Source organism: Amia ocellicauda, chromosome 7, assembly GCF_036373705.1.
Source record: "Amia ocellicauda isolate fAmiCal2 chromosome 7, fAmiCal2.hap1, whole genome shotgun sequence".
NCBI lineage: Eukaryota > Metazoa > Chordata > Actinopteri > Amiiformes > Amiidae > Amia > Amia ocellicauda.
This window is the reverse complement of record NC_089856.1, coordinates 36,708,880-36,729,703: the sequence shown is the minus strand read 5'-3', so window position 1 is coordinate 36,729,703 and position 20,824 is coordinate 36,708,880. Positions and strand designations below refer to the sequence as shown.

The 20,824-nt window shown below is 37.6% G+C and overlaps 1 protein-coding gene across 4 annotated transcripts in view; it reads left to right on the top strand.

Moving 5' to 3' along the window:
• The window catches only part of kcnab1a (potassium voltage-gated channel subfamily A regulatory beta subunit 1a), a 94,418-nt gene that overhangs the window by 55,362 nt on the left and 18,232 nt on the right, over window positions 1-20,824 (top strand). For all 4 annotated transcript variants that reach the window (XM_066709452.1, XM_066709449.1, XM_066709450.1 and 1 more), the window contains 2 exons: window positions 10,587-10,630; window positions 19,806-19,843. In XM_066709452.1, the coding sequence (XP_066565549.1) occupies window positions 10,587-10,630; window positions 19,806-19,843 (82 nt within the window). The remainder of the gene's footprint in view (window positions 1-10,586; window positions 10,631-19,805; window positions 19,844-20,824) is intronic.

Here is a 20,824-nt window from a genome sequence, read left to right as displayed (position 1 = left end):
ATTGAATTGCCTGTAGGAATTAAGGTCTATCAAGTAAGAAAAGTTCATATAAATCACCTGTGAAACGAAACTGCAAATGTGATGAGCTGGGAGCTGATGGGGCTGGTATTCGAGGACGCCTCCCCAGACTTTACAATGCACACAACTTTTCATATCATCACATTTTCACTCTGTAATTGATAGTGTATGCAGTGTGGATACTATCAAGCATCCAGAAGTGCCGTTTCAGCACTGTAAATTGCACACTTAGCAAGAAAAACAGAAGAACATATTTCCCCTTTTTCCTTTCTCTCTGAAGTGCATGAATTTTTAATGCCTTAATTAAAACACAAAGATGGTTAATAACGGTCTAAACACAAACCAAATAAATGGCGTTGTTTAGAACTGATAGCGGAAATGTTCATTAAAGCGTGTGTTTTCAAGTGACAGCTTCTGTCTAATGATACTATTCTCATAACTTACCAAGAGAACTTCATAAGAGAACTTGTATAATTGCATGTATAATTTATAATGCCCAACTCAAAGATTCCATTTAATGTTTTTAATATGATTATGACTGTTGCTATAGCGAGGGCTGATAAAGCAGAGTATCACAGAACATAGCCCTGTATGAAATGTCACATTATTGCATAAAGCGCTTATTTTTATAAAGGTTATTTTTGAAAACGAAGCCATAAAAATGATCCCAGAGCTAATGTGAAGTGGCAGAAGTATGTCTCCTACCACGAATGCAGACACATGCTGGAGATGTAGCTCTGCTGGTTGCCAGGACATCCGCACTGTACTTTTGTCTAATTTGCATGCAAATCAGTCTCTCTCAAAGCTGAGTAAATCATAATGGGTTTCCACATATTGCCATAATCAAGAGGTATATAATGAAGATGATAGTGCAGAGGGTATTTGTTGAATTTATATGTAGTATTTGACCGAAAACTGCAAAACCAACAAATCAGTACAGGGCACATACACACATCCCTGAGATATAGGAATGGATTTTTCTTCATTTGTATTACCATTCTGCAACTCAGAATAGCATTTTTTAAATGCTCTTTTACAGTTTTCATCTGATAAATTTCTGTATTGGAAAATTCCATTAACTGATTAATTTGTACAGTAAATGTCATAAGCTTTGAAATTACATTAGATTTGTTCACATGCCATTTACACTGTTAAGGAAGCATACATATTATTGTATGACATCAATTGTAACTACCCCATTTTAGGCCAAAACAGCAGCCTGAAACCCAAACACCACTATTTCTAGGTAGGTTTAGGAAAATCTACTCCTGATTCAGTTATGTCAGTAGAAAAGGCACTCTAATCTTACATTTACAGGAAAGCAACTCTAGTACCACAATGTGACCGTAATACCATGCTTCTTTTCCATACCATTTTGGTGGAAAATGTAACACAATTACAAAATGACTAAAATCAATACTCTAAAAGTGGCCTAAATATAGCTTTAAAACCATTTCTACCAATACCCTGAATTAAAAGTGACCAATGACCTCTACCTCTATTGTGATCCTGTCTATTTCCATCCCTGTTTTAAAAATACACAACCGGTCAAAACTTTTAGAACATCTACATTTTTTCAGTTTTTATTTAAATGTATGCAGTTTAATAAAGCATAGAACAAATAAACAATTGGAGATAAAAAATAAATCATGCAGTTGTTTTGTTTAACAAAATGTAACCCCTTAAGGGTTTCAATAACCCCTTTGGAACCCTTAAAAGGGCACCAAATCCGTGTGCTTCTCTTTAATCCCATGTGTACTCTTCACTGTTGTGTTGAAATCTGAGACTCTCATCTTTCTAATGATGTGAAGCATTCTCTGATGTGAAAACATTGTTATTTAACCCCCCCCCCAAGCATTTTACACCAACCCCCCTCCACATTCTGAAATGGGGGGGTGGGGGGATAATTGGTCTGAGTAGGAATTCAAAATCTCTGAAAATATTGACAATTATGACATATTCTGTAACCAAACAGTCTACTGATCAACACAAGACCATCCATGTTTTGGTAGAAGCAACACACACCCATAGAGAGCTCAAAATGTCAAGATGGAAAACTCTGTTTATAGTGTACTAATTTTACTAACAAATTTACACCATTGGATCTGAACTCCTCTGTGTTATATAACTGAGTGATTTGTGACCGTCTGAATGAGACCCCCCCCCCACCCACACCAGGAGCAGACTGCGCGCTTACCCCCCGGGCTCTGAATGACGGCGGGCGACACGGAAACAGTAAATCAGATGTGTTTGAGAATGAAATGCGCTGGAATTCAAGAGAATAAGCTTTCAAACAATGTGCGCATTGTAGGAATACAGTGTAACTTCTATGCACAGGAGCTGCATGTAACACTGCCAAATAATGCTTAAGAGGGTGTAGTAATATATATATATATATATATAACTCTGAAATGTACATTATTTTTCAGTTTTTGGTAAACTAAGCTTTTCTTTTTTACTTTTGGCAGTTTACTGCTTACCTTTGTACCATTTCAGGTTATTCACTGCTTAAATTTAAATAAAAACTGGAAAAATGGCGGTGTTCTAAAACTTTTGACCGGTAGTGTATATATAAATCAAAACAGCTCAAATACCTGGTGGTCTTGAAGTCTTATTAAAGATAAATTTCACTTTAACCATTACACATGTTTAATGTTGGATTTTCTACTTATTGAGTCCACTTGTGATTATGTAACATTTATTCTATGAGCAGTAGCCCCCTAAGCATAAGCTTGGATGTTAAGAGTTTTTTTGGTATGTTGTGTAACATCTAAAATGCTTTGTAAAGCTTTATAAAACCTGTAAAGCGTGAATAATCAAGCAAAGAAGCATACAATGACATTATCTTAAAAATTGGAAACTAGAAATTCTCTTGGTGTGACTTCGCTGAAGAACACCTGGGTAATTAATTTGAATTTTGCTTTAGAAAGCATGCAAATTTTGCAGCTCTGAAACACACGGTTAAGTTCGATTTATCAGGTCCTACTAGAAACTCTCCTTGAAGCAGTGGTATTAACATAATAACCTGCTTTGATTGGGGCTCAGGTGCTGCTTCTATATAACTATTATACTGTGATTTGACTCCATTAGTAGGGACAGGGGAGATCCAAGCCAGCATCATACAATTGTCCTATATTCTCAGTAAGCCTGAAGAAAAATGCAATATTTCAGATAAACATATAATTTGTTTTGCCTTCAAAATGGGTTTTGATTTATGTCCAGGCAGGGTTTGGAATCAGTTACTGATCCCTTTAATTAATAAGCAGTTTCCTTTGTTTAATGGTATGGGAGGAAAGCATTAATACAGATAAAGTACTGGCACTAAGAATCCTGAAGTGAATCCTGAACGTTTATGTACTTGAAATAAAAGGTTTTGATTCACCGAATATTTGGCTTTTGGAAATAGTTTAATTTTAAATAAATTGTACTTCTATCAATTATTTGCTTGTTGATATGAAAGACTCCGATATGTTAAAAGCAGAATTTAATATTCCTATTTGTTTATTAGGATAATCTTATGCAGCAAAAAGGCTTTTAAATCGTCTTCAATATTTTGATGAGGTTTCTTTTCAGCAATACTGGTATAAATGCTGTGTTTTGGATACCTCTCTCTGAGCAGGATTTTAAATATATATTTTTTTAAATCAATTAAAAATATACTTTATTATGCAGGCTGAAATAGAGAAAGCTGCTGAATATAAACACAGGCTTGGGTTGGTCTCTTTGCTTTGTAGTGCAGAAAATCATTCAGTACTCTTCTCCCCTATAGTAAGCTCAGCCGTCTGTGATGTATTCATCATATGGTTGTTCTGTTCCCATGATGATGTTCATTTTCATCTTATCTTGAGTATATAGTGTTATAGTTTGTAAAATATTTCTGCCGTGGTATGCACTGAGCGAAGACCAAACATCTTGAATAGTAGGCTCAAACTATATATCCCCAAGCTCTCACTGAGACTTCACAATATATGCCAGCATAACTGACACTGCTGTCTATAGGGACTTTTTACATTATTTTTATATGAAGCAGGTTAATAGCAATGATATAGGGCAACCCAGTTATATTTAGCAGAAATAGTATATCATTTTTAAATGGTGTGATTTTAAGGCAGTGTATTAATATAAACACTTTTATTCTTTTTCCCCCAGCTCTGTTGGCTTTATTGTTTTGTAATACATACAATACTGTTCACTACAAAGTAAGTAGGATATAGAACAGAACACGTTTTTAAGTTTCATTGGGGAAATGTACGTAATGATTATCCAGAGACGTTGGTGATGATTTTAAGGTGTAAGTGTTTGTGCAGGATTTTTCAATACTGGAATTCCTTGTCATTTTGTCTTGTGACCAAAAAACTTGTGTTTTTTTCTTACTAGTTTTCACAATGCTGCACACGTGTAAGGAACCAAGTCCCAGCCGTGGTACCGATGTCCTGTCTGAGCTTGAAATAATACATTAGGATTATTTCAATGTAAATTTCCTTCAGCTTCTTTATTGCATTAGGTAAATATTGGCCCGATATGAAACAAGTTATTTTTTAAAAAATAAATACAAAATAAAACAATACAGCCCGTCCTTTATTTGCAGAATATGCTTTGATTCATGTCAAGGCTGTTGGTAAATGACGTGGAATGATGAATAGCTGAATAGCCCTACTTCCATAAATAAATTCACTTAAAATGGCAGTGAATATGTGAAAAAAAAACAGATTGAAAAAGGGATGAAAACAACGTTATGATGAAACATAAAGATCATGGTTGTCAGAGAGCATGAAGCATCAAATTATGACGATGGACGATGCCACTGGGAAAAACAGATACTTTTGAACATAGTCTCATCGTAAGTAATTGTTTTTCTTATGTAAAAAGCGATGTAAAAAGCAATGTGTTTTTTTTCACCGCCTCCCATAACCAGAGCTAAGGGGAATTTCCTCCGCCGTTGCTGCAGCCAACGGTCCACTGGTCCACCACGGAGTGAGCTACCAGGGCGTTCATCTCCTGCACCTCCGCCACATCACCACCAGGGAAGGGGTCCGGAGCTCTGCACAGTTCACCCATCCCTGTGTGTGGTCCCATGTCTGTCAAAGCCTGCTTCCAATTCCCTTCTGTCTGTGGTTTGGTTCAGAGTGCCACCTATAGTCTTTCTAAAGACGGGTAAAAGCTGCGCCTGAATGAAGGGAGTGCGACGTGTTCTGTTGTCCGAGAACCCCATCATGTAAAATGATAAAAATAGAATATACCACAGTCACACAGTCTATGACTACAGTTTGCTATTGATGTCAGTTTCATTAACAAAGATAATGTTTTTCTTGACAATCAGGATCATTTTTTCAGAATACATAATTGTTGCCCTCTAGTGAAACTCGGGCTTGCCAGCAATGTTAAACAAAATGGATTTTTCTGCAAATACTGATTAAAAATTATCAACAGTAACCGTGACCTCATATGAACACTTTTAACATTTTTATATATATATACACTCACCTAAAGGATTATTAGGAACACCTGTTCAATTTCTCATTAATGCAATTATCTAACCAACCAATCACATGGCAGTTGCTTCAATGCATTTAGGGGTGTGGTCCTGGTCAAGACAATCTCCTGAACTCCAAACTGAATGTCTGAATGGGAAAGAAAGGTGATTTAAGCAATTTTGAGCGTGGCATGATTGTTGGTGCCAGACGGGCCGGTCTGAGTATTTCACAATCTGCTCAGTTACTGGGATTTTCACGCACAACCATTTCTAGGGTTTACAAAGAATGGTGTGAAAAGGGAAAAACATCCAGTATGCGGCAGTCCTGTGGGCGAAAATGCCTTGTTGATGCTAGAGGTCAGAGGAGAATGGGCCGACTGATTCAAGCTGATAGAAGAGCAACTTTGACTGAAATAACCACTCGTTACAACCGAGGTATGCAGCAAAGCATTTGTGAAGCCACAACACGTACAACCTTGAGGCGGATGGGCTACAACAGCAGAGGACCCCACCGGGTACCACTCATCTCCACTACAAATAGGAAAAAGAGGCTACAATTTGCACAAGCTCACCAAAATTGGACAGTTGAAGACTGGAAAAATGTTGCCTGGTCTGATGAGTCTCGATTTCTGTTGAGACATTCAGATGGTAGAGTCAGAATTTGGCGTAAACAGAATGAGAACATGGATCCATCATGTCTTGTTACCACTGTGCAGGCTGGTGGTGGTGGTGTAATGGTGTGGGGGATGTTTTCTTGGCACACTTTAGGCCCCTTAGTGCCAATTGGGCATCGTTTAAATGCCACGGCCTACCTGAGCATTGTTTCTGACCATGTCCATCCCTTTATGACCACCATGTACCCATCCTCTGATGGCTACTTCCAGCAGGATAATGCACCATGTCACAAAGGTCGAATCATTTCAAATTGGTTTCTTGAACATGACAATGAGTTCACTGTACTAAACTGGCCCCTACAGTCACCAGATCTCAACCCAATAGAGCATCTTTGGGATGTGGTGGAACGGGAGCTTCGTGCCCTGGATGTGCATCCCACAAATCTCCATCAACTGCAAGATGCTATCCTATCAATATGGGCCAACATTTCTAAAGAATGCTTTCAGCACCTTGTTGAATCAATGCCACGTACAATTAAGGCAGTTCTGAAGGCGAAAGGGGGTCAAACACAGTATTAGTATGGTGTTCCTAATAATCCTTTAGGTGAGTGTATGTAACCTTGAAGAAGATTTGTTTTGACATTTTGAAACCAGGTAAATGAAGTAAAATGTAGGCCATTACAATCCATCAAGCCATCATTATTTGGCTTGTGTGCTGTAATGTTGCAGGTGAATTTTCAATTACAAACAACAACAAAAAGCTATATTTTCTTATCCCGTGCATTATTTTGTATTGATTGATTGACAGACTGATTTACAGTTTATACAAGCATTAAAAAAGTGCAGTAATACAATTCCATACAAAATTCAAATTAAGGATTAATACAAAGTACAATTTAAAAATTACAAAAGTGCAGATGTACAGTTTATATAAAATCCAAAGCATAAGCCTACATGCGAGTTCAAAGAGATAACAAGTGCGGACATGATTCAGTGAAGTCCCAGGTATGAGCTAATTATGTAGTTTTCCAACGGTTGTTTGAATATAGCAGGTAGCTGCTACGACTACCATAGACATTGAATAAAGGCTTTGTTTTAAAAATTGTAATAAGACAATTAATGAAAGGTAGGCCTATTTAGAAATGTGAAAACCATCTTCCTTATGGTTTGCAAATGACAAGGTTTAGATGCATTGAGAATTTTTTCAGAAGAGGCCAGACCAGATGTTGGTCTGATGTTTGTATTTTTATAGGTGCAAAGAATTGTTCCGCACCATTTCCTTATTATCCCATTGAAAGGAGTTCATCAAAGGATGCCAGTCAGGTCTTTTTTACAACCAACACCTTATTTTGCAAACTCATAATTCATATAACAGTGAGAAGGAAATTCCTAGAACTAGAGCTACTCTGACCTGGTGCCGTGTAAATTAATGTTCTATTTTGGGAATTCTCACCCTTCCAGGTTTTTAGGCAATTCTCTTTGCACTTGCCCTAAACTAACATACCACAAAATCATGGGTTTTGATCAGAGCCTGGTTTTCAGTTTGATAAGACTGCAGCTATTTGAACATTATTATTCTATGTGTTTTGCACTGCACACAATATTTCCTGTAAAAAAAGAAGAGAAAAAGAAAAGATTAGACTGTCAAGGAGAGTGACAGAAAGATTAGGATTAGTTTTTTCTTCTTTTTCTTTTTGAAGTCATCTGGTGAGGAACATAAACCTTCCTAGAAGTGAGTGTGTCAAAATGATGTTTTTTTTCCCCTAAATGAAGCAAGTATAAGACAAAGATAGAGTTATTCTCTACTTGTTTTATACTTAACCAGAGTCTTTTCTTTCAAATGTCTGACTGACAAACCCACTAATACACTGCGATTATGAATCACTGTGGCAGAGAGATTGTAAGCCAGGCCTTAAGAGGATATGGTGAATACTAAAACATCACATTTTTGTAAAACTATTTGAGTGTAGCTAACACCCTGTAGACATGTTTACCACCTGCTTCTGTTTCTGTCAAGCTTTTCTGCAAATGTTGCCTTTGAGAATTGCTACTATTTATGTGGCCTGTCTTCTAGAGTGGGTCACATGATGTCCCACAAAATACCCTGAAAATATGTTTGGTTTGCATTATAGTTTCTATCCCCCAAACACCATTCACCTATAAAGTTTGCAATCTGCAATTTAACAATGTGTAGTTACTTTATCAAGGAAGATAACTTCAAACCTGAAATATTGCAGGGACGGAATTTCATAAGGAATGGTTTTATGAATTGATTAATCAATAAACTTATCTTAGAACAAATTTTTTGCTGATTCTTTGAGCTGGAAGACCTGGAGTTCATAAGTCAATGCATCAAAAAAAAGCGAGAGAGAGATTTTGTCATATGTTGTGGATTTAAATTGTCATATGTGTGCCACCTTGTACAGGTTCCATTCCCTGTTATAATTTCTCAGTGTTTGGGATGAAAGGCACAGCTGTGTGTGTACGTGAAGGACATTAGGATTACGTCTGCAGAAACGGTTTGATTGACTTAAACTGTTGAGTAAAAAAAAAACCTGTCAGACACATCAATCAACTTGAAAAATTCAATGGTTTGACGTGCAATAAAATGACAGGTTAGGTTCTACATGTCAGATCGTTCTTAACCTGAATGCATTTCAGGGGCTTGAAGACTCTTTGTTCCAGTGCCTGAAGATTCTGAAGACGGTGATTTAAACTGTACCGTGTACGGCATCATAGTCGAATGACAGAGAAGGAAGCTTTCACTTGAGTGGTAGACAGCACAGTAGACATTTTGAATATTGAAATGGGGTTGAGGGCATGTTGCGTACCAATTTCTTATCCTAACTTGTGTTTTGCATTTTTTATCTCAGCAAATTAATTTTTTATTAACACAGCTGGTCTCAGTAGACTGCCTGCTTTGCTGTTATGTGTGGGATGGGTATGAATGAGATGAGGGAGAGTAATACTGTCGGGTGAAGGAAGGGAGGAATCTTTCTTCTTCTGAAAATCTGAGCCGAGTGCAACTTTTGGCCTCGATTTAAGAACTATAAATAGTGTTACTCTGGGGTTTATTTCAACTAGAAAGACTTTAGTTTTGGTAAAAGTCAATCAATACCAAAAGACAACGCTCTCTTACTGTTTCCATACCTTGCTAAGATCTGAAACTCCTGATGAACCATGAAAGACAGTTTGTGTCTGAAGGGGAAAGGGAAGCTCCAGAACTGAATTGCTTTGTGACGGTTTACACATGTGACAGCTTCATCTTGAGATTTAATAAATCATTAAAAACTCAGCTTGCAACTGACACCATGACAAAGGGCATGAACAAAACAGGGTGTGAGTGCATGAGACATGAGTGAAGATAAATATAGGCTATTCATATATTGCCAAGTATTTTTCCCATTAGACCTTTTATATGTATGCTTTTATCCAGAGAATGGTTATTTGCTAAGCACTAAGTGTTGCTGTAGGAATCCACAACTGAAGCTTAATCTCCAATTTACTGTACAATGTAGCTACACATTACAGTATAGCAGCCCATGCATCTTATAACTTGATATAATTGAATCAGTGCATACAGGAGTAATGGTTCTCGAATGACGGAAAGTGATTGCTTTCAGTCTCATTGCTTTCATCTTGAGGATATGGTCTGATGCTGGACAATTTAGCAAGGATGTCTACTGAATCTGATACTGTGAATTAGAGTCCAAATCTAACTATACCACAAGTTTGACATTTCCAGTTCCCGGGTAGGTTTTGATTTCATCTAGACCTAAGTCAACATACTTTCACAGCACATGCTAAGTTTTAACATTTTGAATGCAGCTGTGAATTCTTTGTTGAGCAGATTTCTTGGATTCACATGAATTTACAATAGCCATAAAAGAGCAATCTGTTTTTTACAGGTTTGGAAAAGCATTCTTCACTGTACAGAATGCCAATTACCATAAACAACACAGTTGACAGTTGACAGTGTTATTTACCCATTAATTCAAAAGAAGAGATTTGTTCGATCTATCACAGATACCAGATTTTATGATTTTCAGGCTACTGCTGGGAACTGCAAACAGATCAGACTTTCTTTCTTCAACATTGTCAGTGTTTTATTGTGACATATCACCTTCCTTCCATTTCAATTCTGTCACAAATTCTTAAAAGTGACATGATTAATTGCTTTAGATGACTCACAAACCATAAATTATAAGTGTCTAGCTTTTAATGCAAACGGTTGGTGGGGAATAGTTTATAAAAACTTATTTTCTTTACTTATTTTAATTGAATCTAAGTGAAAAGAAAACCTATTTTAACCAAAAATAATTTATATCACCATTGATTTTTCCACACTTTTATGCCTCAGTTTCACTTCAAGCAGTAGTTAGGAACCATTGCTGTGTGCTTTGAATCTTGTAGCCGGCTAGTTCTGCACTTAAGGCCAGTAATTTTGATTTATTTTTAATTGGATTCTTCCTTTCCTACAGGAACCTGGGGAAATCAGGACTTAGAGTATCGTGTTTAGGTCTTGGTAAGTATTTTTGCTTTTCATGTATTTTTTATCTTTTTTTCAGGAGATTGAAAATTAGTCTATAAAGTGTGAATGTAAATTGTCTTTCAGTAAGGATATTTATTATTTATGTTTCTGCTGTAGGGAAAGGTAGGAATCTAACATGGTAACACTTCAATGTCACCTCTTCCTCCAACCTGTGTGATGTAATAGTTGTGCAACATGTCATTCTAATTTTATACACTCTGGAAAAATGAATATCCACTTGATGCTTTTCTAAGAAGATCAATAACCACTTGATTATTTTCTAAGAAGTATCTTCTTCACACCTTTCTATGTATTTCATTAAAAATCCCACGGTGAAGCGGGTGTATTTAGTTGATTAGCAATAATACATTGCAGTAGTTCCAGCTGAATACTGTCTGCACTTTGTCACATTTGAATAGAACTCTGTAGGATGTCTAAGTAATAGGCTTCCTATTGTGTCTTACTTCTGAATTGAGTAATACAATACACAATACCATGCACATGACAGTTGTGGATGATCTAATTCTTGGGAAATCCTCTGGCATTGACCCCTGAGGCATGATCGGGAGTATGCTCAGAGAGAGAGAACTGAGTTGATATTTCGTTGAGCAGCTTTAACAGCAGTTGTGAGTTAGCTGTCTGAAGATGGAAGACATTCTGTAGAGGTGATGCTGAGAGAGATAGACATGGCAGTATAATCAAGGGACAGAGTAAAGAAAGCAAGTGATATGGGAGAAGTCTTGCTTTTCGATGACCTGCAGGTTTTATAGACCTCGCACTAATAAAAAAAAACATTGTATTCATTATGGACATAGTGCCCCTTACACCTTGTTGTTTTTTGGATTTACAATGTACATTTTCTTCTTAATTTCAATCAACTGCCAAGTGGACACATCTATGGTATTACAGGTCAAATTGTAGATGCCTCGGTAGCCGTGATCTTTGTATTGCAATGCTGTTGTCAATAAGTGGTTAATACAAACAAGACAGCTGCATTGTTTATAGGATCCCTTTCGTAGACCTCTAGGGCAAAGCAAATCAGCCAATTCAGCAGATGTATTTTAGAAAACAAATAGAACTGGGGCGCTGTGAAGCTTGCTATATAGAGAACTGCTCAAGAAAATAAATGACTGGAAGAACAGGTTTTATTATGAAGCCTTTTTTCTTTTGGATTTTTTTTTTTAAATCCCAGTTACAGATTAAGTTTACTTGCAACGTGCTGAAACCATCATATTTCACCAGGAGTTACAAAAACGAAACAAACAAACAAACAAACAAACAATGTGATGCAGTGTTACAGCTGTTCTACTTTTCTGCAGTGCACATGGTAACTGTCTTATTAAAATGTTTCAGTATACATTACAGTACATTACATCATTGAAGTCCCAGCATGATGAGAGCCGTGCAATTAATAAATATGAGGGTTCAGTTCATTCCTCCGGACTCGGACAGTTAGGCATGATCTCCAAAATTCTTTCAAATGCTTTAATCATACAGACCTGAAATTGATTGAACTTGGTAAACGTTCATAATTTGTTGGGAAAATTACGTCTAGTAAAAACTGTAGTAAAGCTCAGTAAAATCACATTAAAGAATGGAGAGTTATACTGCAATATAAACTGACCGACACCGTGCAAAGCAGAGTAAACGCATTGTAAACCACCAGGAAATTGGAAAATTCCTTTACAGATTTCCCAAGATTGGGTTTCATATGGGGTTTCCTGTATTCTACTGCATTTTCACAATTTTGCAAGTCAGTCAGTCATTTAGTGGGTGATTTTCTCCTGTTACCATGGTGTTGCCACTTTCCACCATAGATTTTCATTCTTCTACTAATTTAAATAACAGACCAATTCAAACGAGGCAATTTAGGGGAAATGTGGCTCTCAGTAGAATACAGGGAGATTTTTTATTACGCATTAAATCCGATACTTTTGATTTTAGCTGTACTAAAATATCAACATTATTAAAAGGTGTATTTTTGCCACAGTTTCATATAAGAAATAAATATATGGTTCACAGAGGATGTTGCCAGCACTACATGGCCTGATCTTTGGACTGCAACATTTCCTTTCAAGGACACAGTTCAGCACAGTTCAGATAATTAACAGTTTTAGACATGGCAAATTGTGCTGTGCTCTCTACAGGAAGTAATATTCTGGGTCTGTAATTTTCAGTGTCTTCACTGTATAGATATTCAACATTAAAAGATGCTAAAGAGCTTGGTGAGAACATTTGCAAAGTTTCTATTCTAAATATGAAAGTAAATTCAAACATCTCACCAGATTTCCCAGAGTCCCTTCACATTCATTCGAATTCTTTAATTCTTCATCCTAATTGATATTTAATTCAAATACTCTCCATCCAAGGAACCATATCATTTTGAAGATTATTAGATGTCCCACTGTAACATTTTAAGCCTTCACTTGTCATCCACTGCTCTAAGTTCCCAAATGGGATTGTGAGAAATGAAAATTGAAAGTTTAGGTATGTATTCCTCTTCCACTCAATTTAAATAGGCTATCAATGTGAATTTCTACTTTAAGAACGGTGTTAAAAAACACTGCTGACAAGACTGCTGAAGAGCAATAGTGAGACGGTAAAAGCCGAATTAGATATATAAGATTGCTGCAGGAAAGAAACAACCCTCTGTTGGGCTCCTTTTACATGTGCAACATCCTGAATATAAAAGGAAACACTTTGTTTAAATTGTGATTCCAGGTGAAATATGGCCTTTGATATGTGCAATTCCAGTACGAAGTACTAGATTATTCAAAATATTGGATGAAGGCAAGAGTCCATCAATGCTGTGCACCAAAAAGGGAGGCCACAGGGTGTGTTTTCCATTGATCAGTGCAGGCTTTTTATTCAGTCTTGGGCTGATCTAAATACCACTCCTCTTTTGTAAAAGACCCAGTGCACTGTGGAGACAAAAATACTAACAGTGGCCAGAGGAGATCAAAGAAATCAAGGTTGGAATCTTTTAGGTTTTTTTATCAAATGATTTCAAGCTGCGATGTGCTTTAATTTGCTTTATTATTTTTTTGTGGCTTTAATTTTCCCGAATCGAAACCATTTCTCATATCAGCGTGCTACGTTTATCTGGTACAATTATCATTAGTGTTCATGCTTATCCCAGGGATATGGCAAACAGTGATAGCTATTGTGGCAGTGGCTGTGATGAAGCGTAATAACGTTTCCTTCAGAAATAGAACCGATTGGCATCAGGCGTGAAACCTTATAACCCCTGCCACCACACACACACACAAAAAGAGTAATATTCGTATTTAATTAACTGCTTCTGTGCAAGATAGGAAGCTTGTTCAATGGAGTAAATCAATCAATAAATAGATAGATAGATCATATCAGGGAGAAGAAACAATGAAATCTTGTTCCTTCTCGGGGTCTGTCACTTCATTTGGTCTGGTGGTGGGAAATCTTTTTTTAGCAGCAGTTGCTAATCTCGGTAAAAAATAACTTTCACAGGAAAACAGCTAGCATACGCCATCCAGACAACATGACAGGGGAGGACAGGTCGGCAAGGCACATGATCTGTCACTGGGGGTGGATGTGAGAAATGTTTTAAATAAAGCAAGTCTAAAAGAAAATCGTTGCTCGGCAATAACTCGTAACTGCTGTCCGTGAGTGCCTTTTGCTTGTAACTTGTAGCTAAATGAAGGAGGCATTTAAGTTCACCTTTGTGATGGACAGCACCACAAACTGACACTTTTTACATGGGAATGTTTGGGTATAAAGGTAGGTGTTAGTTTTAGGCACTGGGTAGTTGGGATTAGGGCGAGAGCAATTTTGACTTCTACATTACCCAGTGCATGATTCTCCTTATGTACTAGAATTTCTGCTCTGCCAGGGAGATCCAAGTTGCTCCAGTGATTCATCACGGTCATATTTGAGTTACTTTGTAGACATAGAGTTTCAGTTCTTCACAATCAAAAAGGACTCATGATTACAATAATTCAAGGTAGAAGCCACTGAAAGCATTTTCAAAGCATGCGCCTGTGGGGGGAAAATAAATAAATAAATGCATCGCTAAATGTTCAGTGATTAAAAACATAATCCCTAAACCTTTCAAGCTGCAGGGCATGCTTGGCGTTTTGCTATAGAGGTGCTTGAAAACAGCGTGGGCTGTAGCGGGGGACACTGTATGCAGCTGCTGCTCGGGGTCACAGTGTTCGGCATGAAATTAATCATTCAGTCAGCTAAGCAATTCACATACTCCCATTTACACAGAGCTGTGCCCTACTAAAATAGTAACCCCCAACATCAATTAATTGTCCTGTATTTCTGGTCTTCATAATAATAATAATCTTAATAATAATAATGATACTGAATCATTATGAAACAGAGATTAGCAGAGAAACAGTTGAATTTTGGTATCATCCAGTTACTGAGAGAAATGCACAGTGAGTCAGTGGCACAACCAGGTCTTGAACCAGGAATCTCTAAATATCTTAGTCCATGCCAGGCCATGGTAGATTTTGTAATTGTATCATGTTCTCTTATGGCAGGGCTGTGGGGAAGTATTTCAAAGTCGCCCCAGTGGACCGACAGCATCACACAAGGTCTCTCTCTCCACACGGCGTTCTGTGGTGGAAGCAGAATGTTTCATGCAGCAAATTAAAGACTGCATTGCTTTTGGTTTATTCATTATTATTTTGTATTCAATTTTTTAGCACCTTCACGGAAGAAATGCCCACACCGCATGGGTCACAGCAAGGATTCCTGATAATTGTTCCCTGATTAATAAATAATTGAAATGTAAAGGGTTAACAGGCTGCATAAACAGAAGCTGACAGTTACCCAGGGCAGTGTGTTTGACTGTCATGATCAAAGAGTGATCGTATTCATGTGAATGAAGTTACCTAGAGGTGGAAAAGTACCTACCTGTTTTCTAATCCGTTAAAACCAGCAATTTCCAGTATTCATATCACCTGTTTGTTCCTGATTGATGCAGTAAGCCTGTGCTCAGCAAAGTCACCGTTAGAGCATCAACCAGTGGCAACTCGGGACAGCAGTTTGTGTCATGATTGAGGGAGGGAAAGATACATAAAGACATCTTGGGTAAAGGGGCACAGTCTGTCAGACCGATGCAGTTGTGGCTAATAAATTGCTGTCAGACATAAAAGTGTGGTAAAGCCTAATTAATTGTGTATTTGATGGTATAAATATTGAAACAAGCCCCTTTGGGCTGAGCTTTCATGGTTGAGAAGAGAAGCAGGAGACTGGAAATAACCTAAAATACACACTGGCACAGAGAAGTTTCTTTATTACAAAGGAGTTCAGGAGCATGCACACATGGGGCTCAGTGATTACTGTATGGAAAACTATGGGTTGCACCTCAAATTATAATTAATTACTACAGTCCTGTATTTCCACAGGCCTATCGTTAACACCCCTTAACATATCGCTTTACCTTATTCTGCATGACAGGTACACTATTTATCACAGGTCTTGAATCTAATAAATGCACCTTAGTCAATGCCTTTGTTATCAGCCAGAGTACTTCTGCTTTGTTAAACTGAAAAGTTGGTTCCCTTTCCAGATTAAAAAAACGGCAATTCATTCAATTCAGTTATTCAATGTGCTTCATAAGTGCATTACAACCCCACAACCATTTTTGAATTAAAAGGGGAATCTCAGAGGAGCACCAAGTAGAAAATAATTTGAAAATATTTGGATTTAGCTAATTTAATTTAAAAAAAAATGACATTACAATTTATTTAGATGTAATTGTATGACAGTAATGGTTTATTTTAAATTAGCTAATTGACTCTAATTAGTTTATCTGTGGAATTGATCAATACTTTAATTTTCAATGTCTGATCTCCTGTTAAGTGGGTCTACAGCAGACAACAGTCAGGGAGAGAAAAAAGCAGAGTCACAGTCACATCATCAAGGAAAGGAGAAGTATTTGATCACATAAACTACTTGTCAGCAGTATGTACTACACACTGCCTAGTTGTTTTTACATTTTTTATATCAGTTGCAATCAAAAAAAATAATGATGTTTGGATATGCCTTGACAGAATCACAACATTTGTTTTCTTACAGGTGTACAACACATACAAATTTAAAATAAAAACATTTAGGGAAGGTTCTCAATTAAGCAGTGTAGAGTGCAGGTTAGTATGTTTTTTTGGTGGAAAAGGTAAACTTGACCAGGGAAGAAGGAATCCTGAGAGAAACACCTCATGTGTGCAGTTGAGGTTAGCCTCGGGGCAGGTCCTGAATAATGTCAAACAGCAAGCTGGCTGATCGCTGAGTCAACAATATCATACCAGGCAGATGATCAACAGACCCAGGGGCTTCGGCACCAACAGCTGCAGGGCTGGAGCGAATGGCAGGGAAATCATCATCAATTGTTGACATAAGAAATGAGATGTCTGTCTTAAAGGACATCGCACACAAACAGATGGGCAAGCAGAATTTGGCCACATTTCAGTACGAATCGATGTTCAGGTACTGTGAGGATTTGATGTATTTTGCATTTTGTGGCTGGAAAAAATGGTACTTGTTCAATGATCCCTGAGGGGCTATTTTGTTATGCAGCTTGATTTTTTATGCTTTCCCCTTGATTTAAGCCTTTGAGAAGTCATGCTGAAAAGGAATGAACCACAGTCTCAGGTGGCATTCAGTCATGTTTGTCAAACCTGAGCACAGATTACATGATGCAGTGTCACAAGCCTTCATCTTAATGTGTTTCGAGGCAAGTTAACATCTGTTCTGTGGCAGAAATGTCTCCAATGTGATACATGTCTGAAGAGCACCACAGAGTCGGTTGCAATTATTTGTTTGTGCTTAATAAACTGTTATCCTGCAGCTGTGATTTGCAACCCCCAGTCTGCATAATGCAATGGCGTTGGGCTCTTCCTCTTGTACAGGAAATGTATAATACATATTTAGAATGATAATTTCCTGATCATCCGTCCCCCCTTCCTCTCTCCTCCACCAGCCTGCCCACTCTGTGGTGGCCTTCTGTGACCTGCTGTGTTCACCACTCAGAGAAGGTCCCCATCATCTCCATCACATGCTTGAAAGAGATGATTATGGATCGGGATGGAGTGTACAGTGTGTCCCGATGTCAGAAGGGCACATGCATAAATTGAATCCCATACACAGTACACCCCAGAGTGTGTGCTTGAAATTAGATGACGGGAGACTGGAAGGCACCGTTTTACTGTACAGTTAATAAATAAAGGCCTTGTTTCCTGTATGCAATTGCTCGAGATTTAAGAAAGGTATACTAGTGGTGCGTCTTGGAGTCATGGATCTGAATTTAGCTCCAGGCTGCACCATTGTGTAGGCAACGTTGGTTGTGTTTGACAAGTGAATTATCGCCAGTTCCTGGTCTACATCCTGCATCATAGAGTCCCAGGAGATTAGTGGATCTTGGCCTTTCAAGGGCAGAAGTCAGGCATAAAAAGTGCTTCATATTTGGTGATGAGAGGAGACAAACGGGTGTCCTTTCAGGGTCAGTGGGGAGGTTCTTGCTGTTGGTCAATTGCAGCTGGTGCTGGTGGACAGCATCGACTCTTTCACTTCAGATCTGGACAGAAAAACATTCAGGAGGGGTTGTGGGAGCTTCCACATTTCCTGACAGTAGACTGATAGCTAGCAGGCACACTGCATAAAGAGAGAAGCATTGGCAAGAGGCTAATGACAAGATTCACAGCTGTTAGTTATGTATAGGCTTTTCTGCCCAATATGGATGAAGAGTTCATTTTCTCAGAAGCTGCTCAATATGCTGTATTTCTTATCATGCCCTAAAATGTAAGACATAATTATACTAGGACTGATATATAGTCAGGGCAGTTGAAATGTGTGCTCATGTCTGCCCTTAAGTTATATTTTCTCAGTTTTTCTTGGATGTCTTTTCTGATAGTCTCCTCATTTCACTTCAGTTTTGCTCTTCTACCGACCTGATGTTTCACACTAACTGCTGACGTGGACTAACTGTCACGTTTTGTGCTGAAAACATAATTTGAGATATCCTTTTTGGCACCGAAGTTAAATATTTCCTCTTGAGTATATATCTAACCGAAAAAGGGAATGTCATCAATGTCATATTGTCCACTGTAGTTGTCCTCATGATGAATTACTACTGTAATTTCCTTATTGTGTTATGTGTTTTCAAAACGTTTGTTTTCTGTCAGATATCAAATTAATGAAAATCAACGTATTCATTTATATGTTGTATGACCCCTTTCCCCTTGTACTCTAAACAAACAATAAACTTCTCCTGGACTGTGTGAAATCTCCTGAAGTCAAAGTAGTGCTCAATAGCACTTGTTTCCTCTCACATTCAAGGGTTTAAAATTATTTTTATCTCCTGTTGTGGCTCCAGCTTCAGGACAAGAATATGTAAAGCTTTCAACCTGTCACATACTGATACAGAACACATCTATACACACTCAATCTGTATTTCAGCTTGTAAAGCAATGGCTTCTGTAAGATAATAGGTCAAATCCCTGGACTCTCCTTCATTATAGTCGAGAAGCGCTCGATCAATTGAATTCAATCGAAACGTCCTTCACCTCAGAGCTTTGCATTCCATGATTGCCTAGTTACTGCGTACTATTAATACGAAAATAGTTACAGGTAGGACCCTAATGTCACAGTGACTCATGCGCAGGATACATTATCTATTCTTTCCTCCTCCTACCTACTAAAAACTATTTATGTTTTTTTACATTCTGTTTCCTTAAGTGGTCTTAAGACTTTAACTGAGTTTTGACAAAGCATATATGCTAAGACTTCTCAAAGGGTATAGGAAGGATTACCTACAAACTGCTACTAAAGCTTAACATAATTTGGTTTGTCTGTTCATTTGACAGGTTTTGTTAAAATTAGGGATTTGTGCTGTCTTGTGAAAGGTTCCAGACAGAACACAAGATCTCCTGTCTGTTTTTCTCTGCTATTTGATTGGAATAAAATCTCTTGGAAATCAGAGTGTCATGAGTGTTAAACCTTTCTTTCCCTGAGCCCTTTTCATGGATGAAAAGAAGTGGAAAGCAGGAAGAGTGGAGATATGCATCCGTTCTCAAACAGCGACGGAAACGCACAAAGCTTTTATTGCTTTTAATCTGTTGCTCGTATATCTGCCTCAATGGCCATAAACATGTTCCTTCTTTCTTTTCTTTTTCCCCCTCAGGAACTTGGGTTACTTTTGGAGGTCAGATTTCAGACGAGGTAAGAGAGCCATTTGAAATTAGACAAACTTATTAAAGCTATCTCTCTTCTGTTGAGAAATGGAGTCTCGCTCGGACATAAACCACTGCCCTTACTTGCCCTGTAGACAGACTGCTCACTCTAAAGGCAATAAATTAGATGGGCAAGTTCGCCACATAGGAAAACCTGGGCTGCATGGCCATAAATTCTGCATAATTTATTTATTTGTAATTATATATTTTTAATGAAACATGAATTGGACATAATAAATCTAAACTACTCGTATGGTAATTAAACACAGATGCTTTTACAGGGAACAGACGATCAGTATTTTTAGTCAGTATTTGGGGTTTTGCATGTGATACATTTACTTTTTCTGCCTTGTCACGAGTGCAATATAGCACTTTTTGATTGATCATACTTTGAGTTGCTTTGTGTATGCTGTAGAAATGCAGCATCATTAATCTGTGGCAATGAACTTGGCTATATTCAATTAGAAAAAATACAAATTGAACTGCAATATCGACCACAGTGCAACTCGGAGACATTGGCAGTATTCTTACTTGAAAGTCTGTGCCAAAGTTGTTATACAAGGTCAATCATGTTGTGTTGTCCATCATAAACCTGTTTATTTACAAATAATTTAGAGGTGAAATTTCTCTTTGGTATAACCATCACAACATGTTCCAATTAATCATTTTTTCATCATTTTTAAATCATTACTTTATATCCTGTACTCCTGTAGCTTTGTAAGTAATTGCAGAATTAATGTAGAATGGACAAGGATCATTAGTTGTGTGCTTGGAAAGTTTGCGAACAGCAGTATGTGATTGTATAAAGATGCTGTCCTAGCTACAGGCCTTGTACATAACCGTATGCTATGACTATGTTCACAAGCTTGGTGGACTGTTTTGCTGAAGGCAAGGTTAACATATTCATTGTGTGGCATTAAGTGAATCCGCATCCACTCCAGTCTCTGACTCCATTCCTGCTTGACAACCG